Raw genomic sequence first — 21,635 nt, 5'->3', positions numbered from 1 at the left:
CACTGGAAAAAAGCCATCCAACAAGGCAACCCCTTCAAAGTAATTTTAATACAATGGGTATAAATATCCAGAAATAAAAAAAGTGGTTCTTCTGATCTCCTAGGTGTCATGGGAGAACATCACTGCATGGAAACAATGAGAACAGTGTGACTTCAGGTGTAACTGGACGATGTAAAATTGAGTTTCCACGGAAAATAGGCACTGACTTCTAGAAGTCACTCCTTACTGAGTGATTGACTGAACCAATATGGCTGGTAAACCTTCCTTTTGACTCGCATAAAGTGGCCCAGCGCAGGACTCCCAGCTTCAGCTGAAATGAAGTGTGCAGTCAAACTGCAGAGCTGCTCCCATGGCAGGTATGCGGAAAGCCAGCGTGTTCCCATGCTCCAGATAGGGAGGGCCACCCTGATTTCATTTCACCAGTCCCTTTCTTTCCATACTGCAGCTGTCTAGCATTTTACAAAGTACCCTCTGCTTACCCATTTACACTACTCTTCAAGTTGATTTGAAAAACTTTTTAAAAGAAAAAACAACAAAAAACCCAAAGGCATCACGTTATCTCATCCAGGCTGCCCGCCCCAGGCCCCCCACTGGAGGCATGCCAGGTGGGGGGATGGGGGGTGGCACAGGCGGCTGCCCTCCAGGTGGCACGGCTGGAGGTGGGTAGCTAGCAGGCGGCAGGCCCAAGCCAGGAGGAGGGTGTGGTGGGACTGCGTGAGTGGGGGGCAGGCGTGGGGGTGGGGGTGGGAAGTTGGGGTTGTAGGTGGGTGGAGGTGGGGGGTAGCCAGAAGTGGGAGGGGGAATGGTAGGTGGGGGAAAGGAGGCTGGTGGTGGAGGCACAGGTGGTGGTGGTGGGTTGGGAGGGTAGACATGGGGATGGTAGGGCAGGTGTGCTGGTGGGCCATAGGCAGGGGGCATGGCACCATAGGTGGGGCCCTCGGTCTTCATCAGGGACTGCAGGTTCTGGTAACCCTCTCCAGACATGTAGGAGCTAGTGGTGGACATCCCAGTCATGTAGCTGGAGGGGGGTGGAGGTGGGGGCCGGTGGGGGAGTGGTGGTGGCTGGTGCACCGGGGCTGGGTGTGCTGGAGGGGGGATCTGGACTTTGGGGAGGTCACTGGCATCCACAGGGCCTGGTGGCTCAGCCTCACTTAAGGCAGCTGCAAGAGGAGGCTTCCGGTCTGGAGGAGGGTGGGCTGGAGGCATTGGTGGGTGAGTGGTCTCGATTTTGGGAATTTTTGGTGGTGGTGGTTCTGCTGCTTTGTTCTCTTCTTTGGGAGATACAACCACAGCACGTTTAACCTGTCTGGGAGGACTGGGTTGTGGAGATGGTTTCTTCGGTTGCTGTGCTGCTTGCTGTTGCTGCTGGGCTGACTGCTGGGAATCCTTCTGTTGGGGCTGGGTAGGCTCAGGGCCTTGGGACTGTTGTGACTGTTGTACTTGTGTCACTTGTGGTGTAGGCTGAAGAGATGGGGGCTGCTGGAGCTGATGGGGGCTATGATGAGGCATCTGTTGTTTCCCTTGTGAGTAAAGATCCAGGATTTGGTGGCAGATATCTTCCAAAACATCAACAGGAACATCCTGAACAAACTGCTCCCACCATCTCCTATACATGGGTTTGGAAGTCCACTCCTGTATTTCAAATTTGCACAAACGTCCTGCGAGATACATCACTGCTACTGCGATAATCTCTGGTTCCCACTGCAGTGACAAGGTTGTGCACAGACTGTCATTTACAAATGTCCACGCCATTTGAACCAACTTTTGAATTTTGTTTTTATCACCTTTGAGTTGTTTTGCATATTTGAGTAAGAATTGGTATGGATGCTCCACCTGTAAATCAAACTTTATGGTTTGTAGTAAGATTCTCTCTAAAACCATGACTTCTTCCTTTGGGTCATCTCCAAATTGGCCAAATTGTACATCATTTAATAAACTACGAGCTGTTTTGATGATATCTTTACATTTTTTTGGCGTTTCTTCTACTTTCCCAGCCAAAAAGAGACAACAAGCTCCTGTCACATACCTTGGGAACTGCTTGAAGGAATGAAACATATAGAAACGATGAAAATAAATTATTCCAATTGCCAGGGTATCATAATGTAGCCCTAAACGAGTGCCCACATCAAAGATGAACCGAGCCCCCTCTCGGCGGTAGCGGGCCTCAGTGGCTGGATCAAGTCCTTCTAGTTGTGAGGGTGTGTGCGCCAAGTCTTTCTTATCCCAGTACCAACATGGTTTTGTGTGGTCCAGGTTTGCCGAAGAGACTGAAGGGCTTGAATTTTCTTTATTCTCCTTCCTTTATTGAAGTAGACTTGTTCTTTCCAAAAGGTTCTCTGAAAATGTTAGAATCCCCTTGCCTCAGGCAAACGCCTTAGCGACGTTCCCCCTTACCGACTGCGGCCATCTTGGATGTGGAACTGCGCCACTGACAATATCTTAATTTCTCCTTCTTTTTTTATTTTTTTGCATGGCAGGCGAGAACTCTGCTTGCTGAGCCATTGTGGCTCACCCTCACCTTCGTTTTTTGACAGATAACTTTGCTGGGTATAGAATTATTGGTTGACATTTATTTTTCTTTCAGCACTTTAAAAATGTCATTTACCTCTCTTTTGGCATCTGTGTTTTCTGATGAAACATCTACTACTAATCTTGTTGTGGATCCCTTGTACATGACGAGTCACTTCACTCTTGCTGCTTTCAAGATTCTCTGTCTTTTGCTTTGGACCATTTGATCATAATGCAGGTCTTGGTGAGGATCTCTTTGCATTTACCCTTTTTTGGTGTTCATGAACCTCTTGAATGTGTAGATTCATAGCTTTTATCAAATGTGGGAAATATTTGGCTATTATTTCTTCAAGTATTTCCTCTGCCCCATCTCTCCTGTATTTTTGGGATTCCCACATTTCATATTGTGCTGGTTTGAAAGGATGTATGGACCCTAGAAAAGCCATGTTTTAATATAAATCCCATTTCATAAAGGCAGAATAATCTCTATTCAATACTGTGTGTTTGAAACTGTAATAAGATCATCTCCCTGGAGATGTGATTTAATCAAGAGTGGTTGTTAAGCTGGATTAGGTGATGACATGTCTCCACCATTTGGGTGGGTCTTGATAAGTTTCTGGAGTCCTATAAAAGTGGAAACATTTGGAGAATGAAAGAGATTCAGAGAGAGCAGAGAATGCTGCAGCACCATGAAGCAGAGAGTCCATCAGCCAGCGCTTTGGAAAAGAAGAAGGAAAACACCTCCTGGGGAGCTTCATGAAACAGGAAGCCAGGGGAAGAAGCTAGCAGATGATGTCTTGCTCACCATGTGCCCTTCCAGATGAGAGAGGAACCCTGACTGTGTTTGCCATGTGCCCTTCCACTTGAGAGAGAAACCCTGAACTTCATCGGCCTTCTGGAACCAAGGTATCTTCCCCTGGATGCCTTAGATTGGACATTTCTGTAGACTTGTTGTAATTGGGACATTTTCTTGACCTTAGAACTGTAAACTAGCAACTTATTTAAACTCCCTTTTTAAAAGCCATTCCATTTCTGGTATATTGCTGTGGTAGTTAGATTCAGTTGTCAACTTGGCCAGGTGAAAACACCTAGTTCTGTTGCTGTGGACATGAGCCAATGGTAGGTGAATCTCATCTGTTGCTAATTACATCCGCAGTCGGCTAGGAGGCGTGTCTGCTGCAATGAGTGACATTTAACTTAATTGGCTTGTGCTTAAATGAGAGAACGCAATGTAGCACAGTCTAGCAGCTTGGCATTCCTCATCTCAGCACTTGCAGCTCAGCCCGGGCCCTTGGAGATGGAGAAAGAAATCACCCCGGGGAATTCTTTCAGGGGCCTGGAGAGAAGACCAGCAGAGACCATCCTGTGCCTTCCACGTAAGAAAGAACCTCAGTGGAAAGTTAGCTGCCTTTCCTCTGAAGAACCAACAAAATAAATCCCCTTTTATTAAAAGCCAATCCGTCTCTGGTGTGTTGCATTCCGGCAGCTAGCAAACCAGAACAGAGTTGGTACCGGGAGTGGGGTGCTGCTGCGGTTTGCAAATGCCAGATCTGTTGGAACTGTGTTTTGGATGGCTAAGGGGAAGACTTTGGAGGAACTGTGAAGAGATTGATGGAGAAGTCCTGGAGTGCTTGAAGAGACTGTTGGTGTAAATGGAACCACCGCCAATCTTGACAAAGGAGGACACAAAAGGGAGAGATTGGAGTTTGCAGAGTGAGAACCATGGAAGTTCGGGTCTGAAGCCAAGAAACCTCGGCCAGGAGAGTGGACCCACCTGTATGTGTGGAGAGGGTGAGTTTACCCTGAAGGGCGAGGATGAGTCTCCCCTCTCATTGCAGTGGAATAGTTGTGCAGCCTCGGGCCTTGGAAAAGGCGTAGCACGCTCCTTGGGGGACTGGGAGAGCCTGGCTGCCACCATGTGGAGGGGTTGAGCGTGCGCCCCAGAAATGGCAGAGAGCCCAGGGGTGGCCCTGATGCCTGGAGAGAGTGGAGTCCAGAGGTGGTCTCCTCGATGTTCCCCGAGGTTGATTTGGAAAGAGGCGGGCCACTGCATAGGCCCTTGGAAGGGGTGGGACTGCCACTTTCTAAAGCGGAAGGATAAATGACTTTCAGACTTTGAGATCCCACGGCGCCTGCCCTGCAGGTTTTACATCTGTGTTCCAGTTTCTCCCTATGGAAATGACAATCTATATCCTGTGAATATCCTCCTTTGCATCTTGGCACCAGACAACTTGTTTTGAGATTCACAGGTCCACAGCAAGAGAATTTTTTACATCTGTGTAAGGTGATGCTTGAAGTTGCCAAGTTGACAAGGGGTGGACATGTGTTAGTTAGATTCAGTTGTCAACTTGGCCAGGTGAGCATACCTAGTCTTGTTGCTGCGGACATAAGCCAACGGTACGTGAACCTCATCTGTTGCCAATGACATCCGCAGTCAGCTAGGAGGCGTGTCTGCTGCAATGAGTGATGTTTGACTTAATTGGCTGGTGCTTAAATGAGAGATTGCAATGTAGTACTGCTAAGCAGCTCAACATTCCTCATCTCAGCACTAGCAGCTCAGCCCAGGCCTTTGGAGATGCAGAAAGAAGTCACCCCGGGGAAAGCTGTTGAAACCCAGGGGCCTGGAGAGAAGACCAGCAGAGACCATCCTGTGCCTTCCACGTAAGAAAGAACCTCAGTGGAAAGTTAGCTGCCTTTCCTCTGAAGAACCAACAAAATAAATCCCCTTTTATTAAAAGCCAATCAATCTCTGGTGTGTTGCATTCCGGCAGCTAGCAAACCAGAACAAATTGCATTCCAGCAGCTAGCAAACCAGAACAAATTGCATTCCAGCAGCTAGCAAACTAGAACACATATGTTGGTATGCTTAATGGCATCTCTTTTGGTTTGTTAAGTGCTGCCGGATTGTAATATACCAGAAATGGAATGGCTTTTAAAAGGGGAATTTATTAAGTTACAAGTTTATAGCTCTAAGACTATAAAAATGTCCAAACTAAGGCATTCAAGAAAAGATACAATGACTCAAGAAAGGCTGATGGGTCTGAAACACCTCTGTCAGCTGGGAAGGCATGTGGCTGGCATCTGCTGGTTCTTTGGCTTCTAGTTTCAAACAGCTTCCCCAGGGGACATTTTCTTTCTGCTTCTCCAAATGTCTCTATCTGTGTCAGCTCTGAGCTTTTTCCACAATGGTTCCCCTTTTAAAGGACTCTAGTAAACTAATCAAGATCCATCTTGAATGGGTGGGTCACATCTCCATCTAACTAAAAGATCCCACCCACAATTAGGTGTGCCACATCTCCATAAAGTAATCTAATCAAAGGGTTACTTTTCTTCCAGTTTGCAATGACACATTCATTATTTCTGTCTAAAGCCTTGTCAGAGATATCTTCAAAGTCCACTTTCCTGCCAACAGTCTTTTCAAAGCATTCCAGGCTTTCTTTATGGAGCTCCTCACAACTACTCCAGAATCCCTCTCCTATCCATTTAAAAAACTGCTCCAACATGTTTGGTATTTGCAAACCACAGCACCCCACTTCTCTGGTACTGTTCTAGTTTGCTAGCTGCCGGAATGCAACACACCAGAGACGGATTGGCTTTTAATAAAAGGGGATTTATTTTGTTGGTTCTTCAGAGGAAAGGCAGCTAACTTTCCACTGAGGTTCTTTCTTACGTGGAAGGCACAAGATGGTCTCTGCTGGTCTTCTCTCCAGGCCCCTGGGTTTCAACAGCTTTCCCCGGGGTGACTTCTTTCTGCATCTCCAAAGGCCTGGGCTGAGCTGCTAGTGCTGAGATGAGGAATGTTGAGCTGCTTAGCAGTACTACGTTGCAATCTCTCATTTAAGCACCAGCCAATTAAGTCAAACATCACTCATTGCAGCAGACACGCCTCCTAGCTGACTGCGGATGTCATTGGCAACAGATGAGGTTCACGTACCGTTGGCTTATGTCCGCAGCAACAAGACTAGGTATGCTCACCTGGCCAAGTTGACAACTGAATCTAACTAACACATGTCCACCCCTTGTCAACTTGGCAACTTCAAGCATCACCTTACACAGATGTAAAAAATTCTCTTGCTGTGGACCTGTGAATCTCAAAACAAGTTGTCTGGTGCCAAGATGCAAAGGAGGATATTCACAGGATATAGATTGTCATTTCCATAGGGAGAAACTGGAACACAGATGTAAAACCTGCAGGGCAGGCGCCGTGGGATCTCAAAGTCTGAAAGTCATTTATCCTTCCGCTTTAGAAAGTGGCAGTCCCACCCCTTCCAAGGGCCTATGCAGTGGCCCGCCTCTTTCCAAATCAACCTCGGGGAACATCGAGGAGACCACCTCTGGACTCCACTCTCTCCAGGCATCAGGGCCACCCCTGGGCTCTCTGCCATTTCTGGGGCACACGCTCAACCCCCGATATGGCACCATTCCCCGAGGTGACCAGCCAGCTACATGGTGGCAGGTTGATTACATTGGACCACTCCCTTCATGGAAGGGGCAGCGATTTGTTCTAACTGGAATAGACACATACTCTGGATATGGGTTTGCTTTCCCTGCACGCAATACTTCTGTCAAAACTACTATCCGTGGGCTTACAGAATGCCTTATCCATCGTCATGGTATTCCACATAGCATTGCTTCGGATCAAGGAACACACTTCACAGCAAATGAAGTGCGGGAATGGGCACATCCTCATGGAATTCTCTGGTCTTACCATGTTCCCCATCATCCAGAAGCAGCTGGATTGATAGAACGGTGGAATGGCCTTTTGAAAACTCAATTACGGTGCCAACTAGGTGGCAAAAACTTGAAAGGCTGGGGTAATGTTCTCCAGGAAGCTGTGTATGCTCTGAATCAGCATCCGCTGTATGGTGCTGTTTCTCCCATAGCCAGGAACCATGGGTCCAGGAACCAAGGGGTGGAAATGGGTGTGGTGCCACTCACTATTACTCCTAGTGATCCACTAGGAAAATTTTTGCTTCCTGTCCCTGCTACCCTGAGTTCTGCTGGTCTACAGGTTTTAGTTCCAAAACGGGGTGTGCTTTCTCCAGGAGAAACAACAGTGATACCACTGAACTGGAAGTTAAGATTGCCACCTGGCCACTTTGGGCTACTTATGCCTCTGGATCAACACACCAAGAAGGGGATTACATTATTGTCTGGGGTAATTGACCCTGACTATCAGAAGGAAGTAGGACTGCAACTACATAATGGAGGTAAAGAAGAGTTTTCTTGGAATATAGGAGATCCCCTGGGGCGTCTCTTAGTACTACCATGCCCTGTGATTAAAATCAATGGAAAACTGCAACAACACAATCCAGGCAGGACCACTAATGGCTCTGAGACTTCAGGAATGAAGGTTTGGGTCACCCCACCAGGCAAAGAACCACGGCCAGCTGAAGTGCTTGCTGAGGGGAAAGGGAACATGGAATGGGTAGTGGAAGAAGGTAGTGATAAATATGAACTTCGACCACGTGATCAGTTACAGAAACGAGGACTGTAATGCTGTTTTGCTTGTGTTATACTATTTAAGTTGTAAGATATCAAGTTTAAGAATGAATGTTGCCCAAGGATTTGCACGCTATTCTGGAGAGATGTAATGTGTTTCCAGTTATATGCAGGACAGTTGAGTATTGTCAGGTAAAAGAAAAAATGTGTGCTTATTTGTTTTCATTTGGAAAGTAAGTATGGTCTAAGGTGATATATATATATATATATATATATATATATATATATATATATATATAGGTGCCAAGTTGACAAGGGGTGGACTGTCATGGTTAGGGACAGGTGTCAACTTGGCCAAGTTGTGGTACCTGATAATCTGATTGGGCAAGCGCTGGCCTGTCTGTTGCAATGAGGACATTTCATAGGATTAGGTCATGATCACGTCAGCTACATTCACAGCTGATTCCATTTGTAATCAGCCAAAGGGGAGTGTCTTCTGCAATTAGTGATGCTAAATGCAATTATGGGAAGCCTTTTAAGGAGGACTCAGAGGAGACAGGTTGCATTCCTGCTTTGGCTGGTGAGCCTCTCCTGTGGAGTTCATCCAGGCCATCCATTGGAGTCATCAGCTTCGCAGCCTGCCCTGTGGTTTTGGACTCTGCGTTCCTACAGTCACGTGAGACACTTTCATAAATTTTATATTTGCGAGTGTTCCCTGTTGGTTCTGTTTCTCTAGAGAACCCTAACTAATACAGGTACCAATAGCTCCAGTTGGTTCTGTTTCTCTAACGAACCCTGACTTATACAGTGTCCCACAGTTCTCTTAGTTCCGTTTGATTTTCTTCCTTCTTTTTTCTTTCTGCTCCTTAGACTGGATAATTTCAATGGACAAATCTTCAAGTTCATGGACTTTTTCTTCTGCCTGCTCAAATCTGCTATTGAAACCCTCTCATTAGCTTTTCATTTTTTATTATATTTTTCAGCTCCCGAATTTCTATTTGTTTTCTTTCTAGGATTTCAATCTCTTCATTGATAGTCTCTATTTGTTCACATATCTTTCTACTGGTTGCCCTTAGCTCCTTGTCCATGTTTTCCTTTAGCTTTAGAGGCATATTTAAGACAGTTGAATTAAAATCTCTGCCTAGTAATTCCAAAGTATGTACTCCCTTAGGGACAGCTTCTGTCACTCTCTTTTGTGAATGGAACATACATGCTTGTTTCTTTGCATGCTTCAGAATTTTCTTGTTGAAAACTGCATATTTTGAATATTATGATGTGGTAACTCTGGACATTAGATTCCTCCCACTCCTCAGATTTTGTTTTTGTTGCTTGTTGTCAGCTATAGCTGTCTGTTGAGTGATTTTTATAAACTATTTTTGTAAAGTCTGTATTCTTTGTCGTGTGTGATCAGTCTCTATTCCTTTAGCCTGTGTTCATGTAGTGTTTTGACAGAGATTTCTTGAACACCAGGAATGAGAGAGAGAGAGAAAGAAAAGAAGAAGGAGGAGGAGAAGGAGATGGAGAAGGAGAAGGGGAGAGAAGAAAGGAACAAAGGAAGGGAAGTAAAGGAAGGAAGGAAAATTTTAGAAAAATTTAATTTTTCTAAATTAAAAAAAAAAAAATCCTCTTCCAGTCTTTGCAGATTGCCTCTGTGCTGGGGTTACTCCCTTAATGCTAGGCAAGCTGTTTACAACTTTGTCTTAACCTTCACTTCCTGCTTACACTGAACCTAGAGGTTAGCCAGAGGTGAAAGCTTAGGGTCTTCTTGGGACTTTCCTGAGCATGTGGCTTTCTAAATTCCCCAGTATACCAGATTTTCCTCTCATGCTTTCGTTCTATTGTATGCTTCAGCTATAATCTTTTGCCCAGATGGCTATGGGTTGTTCATTCATTTTACAGTTTTATGGAACATCTACCCCTTTTCCACTCTGAGTAAGTTCCGAAGTAATCATGCTTTAGGGATGCAAGCACCTTGCATCAGTCTCCTGGATAACCCTAGGCAGGTTAAAACAAAAAGTTCCCTGCAAATAGGGTCTGATCTGTTCCCTCCAGAACCAGGGACCAGGGCCCACACTAGGAATATCCTCAAGACCACTGTCAAGCTAGGAAGGGGATTTTTTTTTGCTGTTTAGACTGTTGTTTGGAGCTGCCTACTTTGCCATTGTCAGCTCTTCAGTTTTCTGGTTCTAGTGTGCCTCAGAAGTGAACTTTCTCAGACAAAAGAAGCTTTTTCCTTTAGGCATCAAAGCTCTTATTTTACTCATTCAGGATAGACAGTTTTATAAAGTATGTGCCTCTTCTTAAGCATAATTTTTGCAGAGATGTTAAATGTTCATGGATGCAGGGAAATTATTTTGAATGTCAGTTTAAAGACTTCGTACTCTCTTTGCTATTCTTCCATTCATTATTTCCTATTTTACAATTACCTCATCCTATCTACCTTGGTATCTTTTTTAAAACTATTTTATTGTATAGTACAATATATATACAAAGCAAAGAAATAAAAAAGCAATAGTTTTCAAAGCACTCTTCAACACGTAGATACAGGACAGATCCCAGAGTGTGTCATGGGCTATCATACGATCCTCTCAGGTTTTTCCTTCTAGCTGCTCCAGAATATAGGAGACTAGAAGGCTTTAATATTTTTTATCATCACAATAAACTTTCTTCCTTCTTTTTTCTTGAAAAAATAATATATATACAAAAAAGCAATAAATTTCAAAGCACAGCACGACAATTAGTTGTAGAACATTATTTCAGAGTTTGACATGAGTTTCATCTCTATAATATTAGGTTTTTACTTCTAGCTGCTCTAAAATACTGAGACTAAAAGACATATCAGTGTAATGATTCAGGATTCATATTCATTTGTTAAATTCATTGTTAAATCTTCACTGTATAACTCCACCATCACCTTTGATCTTTCCATTCCTCTTGTTAGGGATATTTGGGCTATGGCCATTCTAAATTTCCATATTGGAAGGGTCTGTCCCTAACATGGGGTAGGGAGTCTGCCTTGGTATTTAATATTAATTTACTTCTTATTTAGTGAAAACAAAAGGAAACTTCCCAAACAATAAACTAAATAATGGTGTGACCATTTAATAGGCTACTCTGTGGTCTTTGAAAATGATGTAGAAGACTATTGATATCAAAATTGGAATATTCAAAGAACTTTATGCTGTATCAAGTGAAGTGATACAAGCAGGCTTCTAAACAGTACATGCACAAAGACAACCCTTCATGTGAAATATCATGGTGGCTCTGATTCTGGACTGTTCATATCTATGAATGAAGACACCAAAGTACTCAGCCTTAGTTGGAAATTCTTTGCATTCAATTAAAGGATTGCAAGTAAAAGAAATAAAATGTATTGATTACCTACCATGCGTCAGACACTGTTTTAGGCACTTTCATATGTCATTTCTGTTTATCATATTCTGGGGTCATGTGTTTAGTAGAGTAGGAAGCTAAAGCTAAGGGAAGTTGCATAACTTGCTCAGGTATACAAAAATGATAGTGGAGCTAGGATTTGAATATAAAGGTATCAGACTCCAGAGCCTGTGTTCTCCTACTAAATTGTACCAATTATCTATTCCCTCAATATTGCTGTGTGACGCATGACATATAGCCACAAAACCTCAGTGTCATGCAGTAATAACTGCCTATTGCCTACTCAGCCAGGGTCAGCTGGAGATTAGCCAGGCATTTCCGCCATTCTTGGTTGCCCTCAACTCAAATGCCTGATGGTTGACTAGCCATTGGCTGATCTAGGCTGGCCTTGTCTGGGGAACTGGGATGACTCAGTTCTGCTTCACATCTTCAATCCTTCAGCACGCCAGCTCAAGCATGTTCTCATGGCCATTAGCTCTGGTGGAAGACAGCAAGAGGAATCACAGCTGGGAGCTGGCACACAGTCATTTCTGCCTCATTTTACTGGCCAAATCAAGTCACACAATTGAACTCAGAGTTGAGGGGTCAGAAAATATATTCCTTTCCTTTTGTGGGGGGACTACAAAATTATATAGCAAAAAGTGTGGTTATAGAGAAGGGTGAAGAATTGGGGCCCCTAGAGCAACCAGTCACATACAACAAGTTGCCTTATTCGAACAGGTGGTCTGATAGCTTCTTCTGGACACTTACCTAACCCTTTTGAGGTCTTGATAAAGCATGTGTGTGGGTGGGCTAAGGGCAGGGGGAGTGGGAGGGCAAATATGTTTTTAACCAAAATAACATTGTTTCATAGTATGTTGACTATATTGAGGAGAAAATTGGTTCCATCCTTAAGTAAATTTGGAAGATATGTAATAAATGAAAGTCAAAGTTTATCTACTGCTGTGCTTTGCAGTGCCTTCAGTATTTCAATGTGCATTGTGAATATATGAGGGGATATATTAAATACTTCCCAAGCTAGTCTGGCCATGGCCTATTTTTAAATAGCCTACCTATTCACATTTCTTAGAAAAGATGTTCTGATAAACCCCAATTTTAGAAACACTGGAATAAATTATATTTTAGGGGGACTTAATACCATCTTCTACTATTCTGTGATATTTTGTGTCACAAGGATGTACTCTGGAACTATTAATGGAAAGAGAGCTTTTGTTGTTTTTGTTAGTGTTTTTTATTTCTGCACTAAATGGTCCCAGGTTCATGACCCAGAGAGAAAACAGCACTTCCTTGGGCTGTCAACTGATACTTTATTGCCATTGTCAGTGTTTCTTTACTGCCAAGCTCTACCTCTTAGAAGCCATGTCTGGGTGAGACGCTGAAGGGCATGCATCTTTTCAAGAGTGCCATGCATGAGCTTTATCAAAGCTGCTCCTCAGGTCTTCTTTTCACTTTCCAACTGGTATTTTGATGGTTCTGGATGCCTGAGATTTCTGGAAGCCTTTCCTTCCAGAAATTGCTATTACCTAATTAAAACAACAGTTGTCCCACACTTTAGGAGCATGTGCTAGAATATAATCAACCATCAATTATAAGAATAATTCCCCATTTGGTAAGTGGGGCCACAGGATCTCTATTTGTCATGGTTTGTAAATCCAGTTCAAAGTCCTATATGGATAAGAAAATATCGAAACAGCATTAAAAGTTCAGACTTTTCACTAAAGTGGTTTGAATTTTCTAGCAGGGTTTCCCTATTTGTGCTGACTCAGCCCGGGAGGAAGGGTCACTAAGCTCCGCTGTCCTGGGCTTACGCTTGCTCATGCTGACTCATCCTGTCAGCTAACCCAGGGGCCCTGTTGGACAGGACTATAAGGTGGCTGGACGATGAGCCTGGCTCCTGCCTCCCCTCCCTTTGGGTCCATACCCGTTGACCTCTGACTTGGACCCTGCTGTCTAGAAGTACCACCCACCCAACCTGCTAGGAGCTCTGGTGGAGGAGCAAGGCAGAGACCTGTAAAACTAGCAGACAACGGGCTCTTACTTTCTCCTAGAAGCTCAGCAAATATGATCATAGGGGTTTTCACAGGGGTAGAAATTACCCTATCAAACTGTACTTTGAGTGACCCTGTGTCTTACATGGGCACAATGCTCTTAGACTTACTGTACCATATTTCTCAGGTACGTAGAAGCTGTGCATGAGTCTATGTTAATCATTTGCAATTTAATATGAACATGACAATTTTTTCTCACTCTCCGATTTTCCTTATCTCTCCCACTCTAGCTCATGCAATACTTGGGAGGTAATTCAGGTGTCTTCCTGACCCACTGTTGACTTTTTACTTTAAGAGGGGGCCTCAGAAGCCAGGAAAGTGAAGGACCTGGCCTAAAGTAACTTCTTGAGCCAGTAGAGGATCGGAGAGTAAGCTCCAGGGTGCTCAGCCCTGAGGCCCTTCCTTTCCCTCCATCCTTCATCCTCCAAGCTCTGGGAGAGTTCATTGGCAGGGTGGCCATGGGCTCTCCAGTGTAACTCTAGGCTCAGGTTTCTGAGAGCCTTTCCCACAATTCCATTAGAGAAGCACTCGATATTGATTAATGTCTAAGATTTTTTCTTCCCTTTGCCAATTAGAATCGTCAAAAACTGAGATGGATTCTTTCTTGCTCACAAGAAGGTGAGAGTTGAAGAACTGACAGTGGACAGATGACGTAACTCTAATTAGCTCTCCTTAGGGTTTCCCCCTGTGGGAATTCGATTCCCTTCTCTGCCTCCTCTGTTCTGCTCCCAGCTGTGTGACCAGGGCAAAGGGCAAGTTCAGTTCTTCAGGTGCATGGGTCCCACTCTCCCAAAACAAGGGGAGGAGAAAAGTGATGAGAGCTGATCTCCCATCTCTCCAGCTCCTGAGAACAGGAAGCAAACTGGATAGATTGTCTTGATAGGGAGCCATCAGTCTGCCTCTGCTCACTCCGGGGCTTTTATCACTGCCAGTCATCAGCACTCTGCAAGCTCATGAATAATGCATTGCCCAGTGATTTCCTTCCTCATTTGCTAGCCCGGGGCGATATTGATTTTTTTTTTTTTAAGTCTACATAGCTGAGCTGTGTTGTGGTAACATTTATTTAAAATCTTCTGGAGACAGAACTCACATATGCTTATCTCTACATACCTGTGTTGATGTCTGTTGTCTGTGCACAACGGCATTTGTTTATGGGGTCAGCGTGGTTATTGAGCATTGTTTTTGAAATCACAAGTTGGTTTAGATTGGAGCCCTGAGTTAGGCAGATTAGGAAGAGGAGGCAGAGCTTGGGGTGAGCGGGGAGGCCGTGGGGGTGGACTGGGAGATGGGGGGCGGGGGTGTGGAAGCTGGCCAAGGGACAAATGCAGCAGAGCCGATGCGGACTCAGAGAGGATCGTGGGATCAGCGCCTGGACATCAGTTGTCACCTCGGAGAAGGCAGTCCCATGAGTGTGAGAGGAGGTGTGTAGGGGCAGCAGTTAGGAATGGGATAGTTTCTATGAAGACTTCTTTTTTCACAAGTTTGGGATTACAGAAAAGGTGAGAGCTAAATCTGTTGCCAGATAAGAAAAGCAAATGAAGAATTTGGGGGTGACCTCCAGACTCGTTGGGCAGCTATCATATGCCAGATGTGAAGGGACCTTCAAAACCAGAGGGAGCGACACGGATGGCAGGGTCTGGGGGCCTGATTATTACTTGGTGGGTCTGTGGGGGGCAGTCGATACGAGAGTCTCAAGCCTTGCCTGGTGTTTTAGTTTGCTAGGGCTGCTATAACAAAACCTACAGACTGGTTGGCTTAAACAACAGGAGTTGATTGTCTCACGGTTTTGGAGGCTACAGGTCCAGAATTGAGGGGTGGAGGGCCAGGCTTTCCCCGAAATCTGCGGCATCCTGTAACTTGCTGGCGACCTGTAACTCAATCTCTGCTTCCCTCCATGGCCCCCACCTCCTTCTGTCTCCTCACTCCTACTTCCGTTCCCACATTTCCTCGGCCTCTAAGACGCCAGTCATATTGAATGAAGGCCCACTCTGATTGTGTTCGGCCTCATCTAAGTAGGCTTTTCAAAGCTGTGAGCAGATGAGTTATTATCCACAGGGCTGCAGGTCAGGGCTTGGACCCCTCAGGCCATAACGCTGGTCAGCTTTAGGGTGCCCACCCCACCTTGAACTCTCACAATCTCTCGTCTGCTCTGAAACTTCAGTGACTATGGCTTCCCCTCGTCCACCGTTTACCGGGCCTCAGGAGATGGTCTGGACCTGAGTGGCTGGGAGAGACACGAATGAGGGAGGATTCGTGAAGGAGCCTCCTCCTAGCCCTGAGGAAGCCGTCTTTCAGCCCTGAGCAGGTGCAGGCACCTGCTGACCTTTCCTGGAGCTTATAGAGGTAAAGGCCAGAGTGTTGAGCGGAGGGCTAAGTGGAGCCAGTGAATGGTTTAGGAGGAGAATTAAGTCTTCCTGAAGAGGACTCTCTTCTTAGAGTCCCTGAAAGCTTTTACGTGACAATGTAATTAAGTGGGAGGCTGGGACAACTTGTCAAATTGAAAGTGCACTTCTGCCTGCTGGAGGTGACGGATGGGCTAGCAGGAGTGGGGGCATCAGGCCGACCATCAGCACAGTAGATGTCTGTGCTTCTCTGCGTCGGTCCCTGAGGATCATACTTGAAATAAACAGAGGCTGCAGGCCAGGAGCCCTCAGCAGTGAAGATGCCAACCGTGCTCCAGCACATGGCGGGTCCCACCAGCTTCAGCAGGACAGAGCCACCCGTGGAGCTTCCGGCACCCAGTCCCCTTGATCCCTTCTCTCTCCAAGCTCAGCCTTGTGGTTGCCAACAAATGAGTAGCACTTAGGTTGTACTATTTTGGCCCCTTTGCAGAAACATCTCCCATATGTCACCAACACACTTACTGTTTGGATATGGAAACAGATATGATGAGTAGCTTTTGCATCCAGGGTCAAAATGCAGAGAGGTGGAGAGAGAGCCTTCATCTGAATAGCAAGAGACCGCATTGCTAACTCAATGCCTCAGTCTCCTTGCTTATAACGTGGGAGATGGTGGCCCCTTTCCTGTGATTTGTATAATGCCACACACAGCATAAAGGTAAAGATGTGCTTTCTGAGGCCAAAAGTATTCTCTCAGTGATAGAACTTTAGGGGAAACATGCCTCCTTTGCAGAGGAAACAGGCCTTCCCTTCCAGCCTCTTCCTTTTAGGTGAGCAAAGCAAAGGCCCCAGACCTTTGGGGTGAGCGGGGAGGCTCATCATCTCACATGCCTCCTTCCACCCCCTTCCTACTTCCCTTTCTCTTCCTGACACTTAGCACTCACTGATCTAAGGCAATTCGGTAAGATTTGGAACCAAGAATGCCTTCTTTCTCTCACCTCTAATTTTGGTGCTTCTTTCCAGAAGTGCTCCTCCCCCCACCCCCACCCCATCCATCCACCTTCAGGGTTCTTGGGATGCTCAAGCCCCGGCCACGGGCCTTTGCTTCTGCTGTTCTCTCTGTGGGGGCTGCCTTCCTCCCCCCGGGCACCTGGATAACCCCTCTGCATCCTTCAGAAGCCAGGTGGAGTGACACTTCCTCAGGTACGCCTTGATGACCACCTGTCACAGGCCCCCAGCATAGCCTTTCGTCCTGCCACAGTCATCATTTGCTGTTCTTTGTGTGATTGTTTGCTTTTGCGACTGTCTTCCAAAGTAGCCTGTAGGGTCATGGAGATGGGTCTGCTTTTGTTTGCTGTTGCTTCCCTAGCATGTCTAGCACATAATACCTGGCATGGAGCAGATGCCCAATTTTTGTGGAATGATTGAATGCAGGAATGAATGAGGGAATTCCAGAGTTCCTTCTGATCCTGTTTACAAAGGGATTTGATGGACTTATTCACCTCTGAGAAGTCAGGAAACCAAATGTATTTTTGCCACCTGGAACATTTGTCTCAAAAAGAAACAGACCGAAAGGATGGGTCTCCAATGGTATACTTTCAGGCACCAGGTACAGGCAATGTTTTGGGTGAGGCAGCCACGCTAGTGATTCTCCCAAATCTTCCCTTTGGGCAGCTACCTACTTGGCCTATGTACAAAGGTGGCCCTGGGTCCCTATGCTTGTGACACTGGGGAGACACCCAGCAGTGAGTCTTACCCACTTCCATTCTTGGAGCCCTCGGTGCTCTTGCAGGGGGCCTTCGGTTCCCCGCGGCTGAGCAGCAGATGGAAATGACCGTTCACTTCCCAACTCCGTGGTTCAAAAGCTTGAACCTGGAACTCCTCTCTGGTCTGGGGCCTTTGCTTTGCTCACCTAAAAGAAAGAGGCTGGAAGGGAAGGCCTGTTTCCTCTGCAAGCTTGGGGAGCTGGGGCGTGCACGGCAGACTCGCGTTTGCTGGAAATCGCTCCAAGGTTGGAGGCGCTCTAATCGATCATTCCCCTGCGGATGTCAATGGGGGAAATGTGAGTTCCGCATTTATAAAGCCAGAGAAATGGGGGCCCGTCCCCCCACCTCCCAGGTGTGTATTTATGCACTGATGAATGACCCCAGAGTGGGTCTGTGATAGAAAAAGCCCATGCCAAAGGCAGGAACCCCGCATCTGGAAACACAGTCTGGCAATTAGCCTCTGAGCCCCAGGCCAGTGTTCAGACTTGGCCATTTCCTGGCTGTGACTAACACATCCTCAACGCTGGGGTGGACCCAAGAGTTTTGGAATTTGGATCCTTATTGCTCCCACAGCCTGTCCCCCGAGGCTGCTTTTTTGCTCTGTTTCGTTTTTGTTTGCTTGTTTATTTTTGGCGCTGGGGGTGGAGCTTTAAAAATCTTAGAAGCCAATGAAAATCAGTTCAGTAGAACAAAATGCTAACTCTGGTCTTGTCCTTAGAGGGAAGTCATGAGGAATAAGAAGTTAAATGTTCAAGAGACCCTTTGAAGTATTGGGATGGAGAACTCACGGACTGGGGGTTCCCTGATGGGGTGGGGGGGTTCCCCAGAACCCTGGCCCTCTCAGCTCCACCTTGAGTTTGCATTCTTATGCCAAGAGGTGACCCCTGCCCAGCCTCTGTCTCCTCCTTCTCTTTCTGCTCCAAACGGGCCTCTCCTTTCCCTCCCTCTAAACAATGGCATCCTTTGTTTTACAAGGGAGGGTGACATGGGACTGACACTTCCAAAGTGGCATTTACAAAATGGGACAGCAGTGAAACATTAAGGCTGGCTCAGCCCAAAATGGTGAGCTGCTTGGGCTCCTCCTGCAGGTCTCCCTCCGCGCGAAGGAGAGGGCTGAGCCGAGTAACGTCTGACAAGACAAATCGGTGCCTTGTTTTTTGTGCACTGCAGGGGAAAAAACTGCTGTAGCCAAAGGGTTAAAAATGAGCTCTCTTGGTCCAGGGCCCCAAGCCAGCGAGCGGACAGGCACGTTCAGTCCCCCAGTCGAGAAGGAAGATAAGTGTTTGCTTAGTAACTGGATACGCATAGAGCCGGTGTTTGGCCTCCGGTCCCTCTGCAGGTTGAGGAGCTCGGGGATGGCCCGGTTCTTGCGGTTACTTGGAGGTGGGGTCTGCGGCAGCCGTGCTGGAAGGCCGGGCCTGGGGAGGGGCTGCCCACCCCCTCCTTTCACGGAGGGAGGCTGAGGTCCGGGGAGGGAGGTGGGCTTGGTGGTGCACAAAGACAGGAATGGGAAATCCGCGCGGGCCTCGGTGGCTCAGCAGGCAGAGTTCTCGCCCGCCTTCTGGAAGGCCCCGGGTTGTACGGGAAGGAGGGTGCCGGCAGACGTGGGTTCGCGCTGTTTCCGCCGCCCCCAGGCCGGCTTACCTCCTGCTGGCCGTCTCCGACTCCATCTGTGAAACGAGTCCCAAAAGGACTCTTTGGCTGGGTTTCTGTGGGTATTAAAAGGTGGCAGGTATCAAGACCAGAGGCTTGGGCACTCAAAAACACTCATTCTTGGGCCAACAGGGACTCTCCCAGGCCTGGGACCATCCGTGCAGAGAGGATCACCCCGTCCTGCACCAGTAGGGGTGTGCACGAGCCTCTGCGGCCCACATGCCCCTTGTCCCCCTTAGCTGAGGAACTCTAGGTCTAAGGGGAAGGCAAATGGGGTTGGGAGAATGAAAGAGCCTTTTCTGAGCAAAGGGAACTCAGCGCAGAGAAGGGCCCAGCTGACCCAGCGCAGAGAAAGGGCCCAAAGCAGACCTGTGAATTTAGCGGAGCCTGGAGATTAGAAGGCTGGGGAGGAAATAATGCCTTTCTTGTCTGGGCCTGCAGTGGCAGAAGGAGAGCAACAGCTGGCGGGCATATGCAGCCTGTTAGGGGCTCACTTGCATGACAGAAGGAAATCCTGCCCGCTGCTGCAGGGCCTGGCAGCCCCTGGTGACTGCCGGTCAGGGGGTCTTGGGGAATCAGAGCCACCGCTGCCCAGGCTCCAGGCCCTGAGTCTCCCCCACCTTGCTGGCCTGAGCAGGGGCCTTCCCACCTCCCCAGCTCTTGGCTCCTAAGGCCATCCCCCTTCCTGGGAGGTGTGGGATGCTATCCGAGGAAGCTCCAGGGGGCTATATTTTATTGACTTCAAAAAGCCTTGGAATCCCTTGCATCTGGTTGAGCTAGGATGGGTGGCGTTGGCCCACTTTGCAGCACTGAATAAGCCATTCCCCCATTCCAGCTAGACAGCAAATGGCCGTCTGCCCCCCACCCCCACCTTCCTTCCTTCCTTGGTTTCCCTTTACAGGCCAAAGGGACCAACCTCCTGAGAAAGGGGCTGGTCCTTCAGCCTACCCATCAGCCTTGGATAATCAGCATCTGAGCAGCTGGACAAGCATGTGACAAGATGCCCAGCTTCAGTGTCTCCTAATTAATCGGAAAACCCACTCCCCCTTGGCCCATAGATTTTACAAACCTGAATTAAACGAAGTGTTTATGTGACAGATATGTGGGAGGGATTTCAGATATAATCACCATCAATCTGGCTGCAGCCAAAATAAATTTTCTGAAAAGTAAAACAAACTATTGCACAGACAAAGTAGGCCTTAGGGGTCTCCAGCAATAATCTGTGTTTTCTTATTTAGCCGCGTCTAATATTTCTGCTCTTTTCGGTGTAGATAGGATCTCGGCGCACAGGGCACTCTTGCTGCAGCTGAAAGGGGGTCAACACACGCTCCCTCCTGCCGAGGGCACGGAGAGGGGAAAGGATGTGTGGCATATTTACATCTAAATGCTTAGTTCAAATAAACCAGCCGGGGCTGAGCTGTAAGGCTGAGGGCTTGCTGCAATCTTTTCCCACCAACCTGCCCAATTTAAGGGTGGGATTGGGGCAAAGAGGTGGAAGTCAGAGACCACCGGCCCTTCCCGAGAGGGGCTGGGGAAGGAGCCCAACTCTGCGGAAGGCTCTCTGAGCAATCGCCCGTCCAGTTATTTCAGCTGTCCAAGGAGGAAAGAGAGAGGAAAATGGGGTCTGACATAGTAAGAATTTGCCCTGCTTTTAAAATGGTGAGGTTGAGATTTGAACCTGGTTCTGAAAACCCCTGAGGCTTCGCTCTTACAAGGTCTGGCTAAACAGAGAACAGCCACTCCCCCCTGGGAAGAAGCCTTCCAGCACCTGGGTGGACCCGGTCTCGCTGCCTGCCTGCCGGGCTCTGCACCCCTCCCTCTCTCCGCAGCTGGGGCTGCTTCCTGCCCTTCCCCCTGCTCCCTGCCAGGTCCCTTTGGCTCAGTTTATCCCTGACTTCCAGGTCAGGCCTGGGCTGCGGTGGGAGAGGCTGATGCCCTCCAGACCGGTGCTCCGGGGACCGGGCCCCAGCCCTCTGCCGCCCGCCCTGCCTGTCTGACGACCCAGTGCAGCTCTAGCTTCAGCTCCTTGCCCGGAGGGATTCCTGCCCAGGAACCAGCCTGGGACTTTGGCCCCACAGCAGAGACTCTGATTTGCTCCAAACATGTCGGGTGCTTGCAACAAGCTCCCTCAGCTTCCCCGTACCTGGGCTTAGCCTATTTGCTGAGAGTCCAAAACTCTGGGGTACGCAGCCTGCTCTCCCGGCCCTCACCCGGCCCCTTGCTCAGCACTTGCCCGGGCCTGGAGGAGCTGGAGGAAGCTGCCCCCTGAACCCAGTGCTTGCCTGTCACAGTGTTCCTGGGTGGCTGTCCCTCTCCTGTGCTGCCCCACCGGACGATCTGCTTCCACAGCCTGCCCCTTTCCCAGTATCTAGAGTTGCTATGGGCAGCACTCCTGATGCTATTCCTCATTGAGTCTGAGATGGGAGAGCCCCTCTGGGGCCCTATAGTCAAAGGCCTGTGCCCAGGGGGAGAAGATAGGAGGCCAG

The 21,635-nt window shown here is 47.6% G+C and overlaps 1 protein-coding gene across 1 annotated transcript; it reads right to left on the bottom strand.

Moving 5' to 3' along the window:
* Positions 1–540: 540 nt before the first annotated feature.
* On the bottom strand, positions 541–21,253 carry LOC143661097 (cyclin-K-like). Its single transcript, XM_077134724.1, has 5 exons — positions 21,094–21,253; positions 19,141–19,205; positions 18,799–18,955; positions 15,901–16,024; positions 541–2,299 (listed from the first exon to the last, which is right to left on the bottom strand). The coding sequence occupies exons 1-5, from the start codon at positions 21,251–21,253 to the stop codon at positions 556–558; spliced, it is 2,250 nt and encodes a 749-aa protein (XP_076990839.1). The 3' UTR covers positions 541–555.
* Positions 21,254–21,635: the final 382 nt, after the last annotated feature.

The sequence above is a fragment of the Tamandua tetradactyla genome, chromosome 17 (genome assembly GCF_023851605.1).
Source record: "Tamandua tetradactyla isolate mTamTet1 chromosome 17, mTamTet1.pri, whole genome shotgun sequence".
NCBI classification, from domain to species: domain Eukaryota; kingdom Metazoa; phylum Chordata; class Mammalia; order Pilosa; family Myrmecophagidae; genus Tamandua; species Tamandua tetradactyla.
Note: the sequence above shows the minus strand (reverse complement) of the source record. Positions and strands in the feature narration are given on the sequence as shown.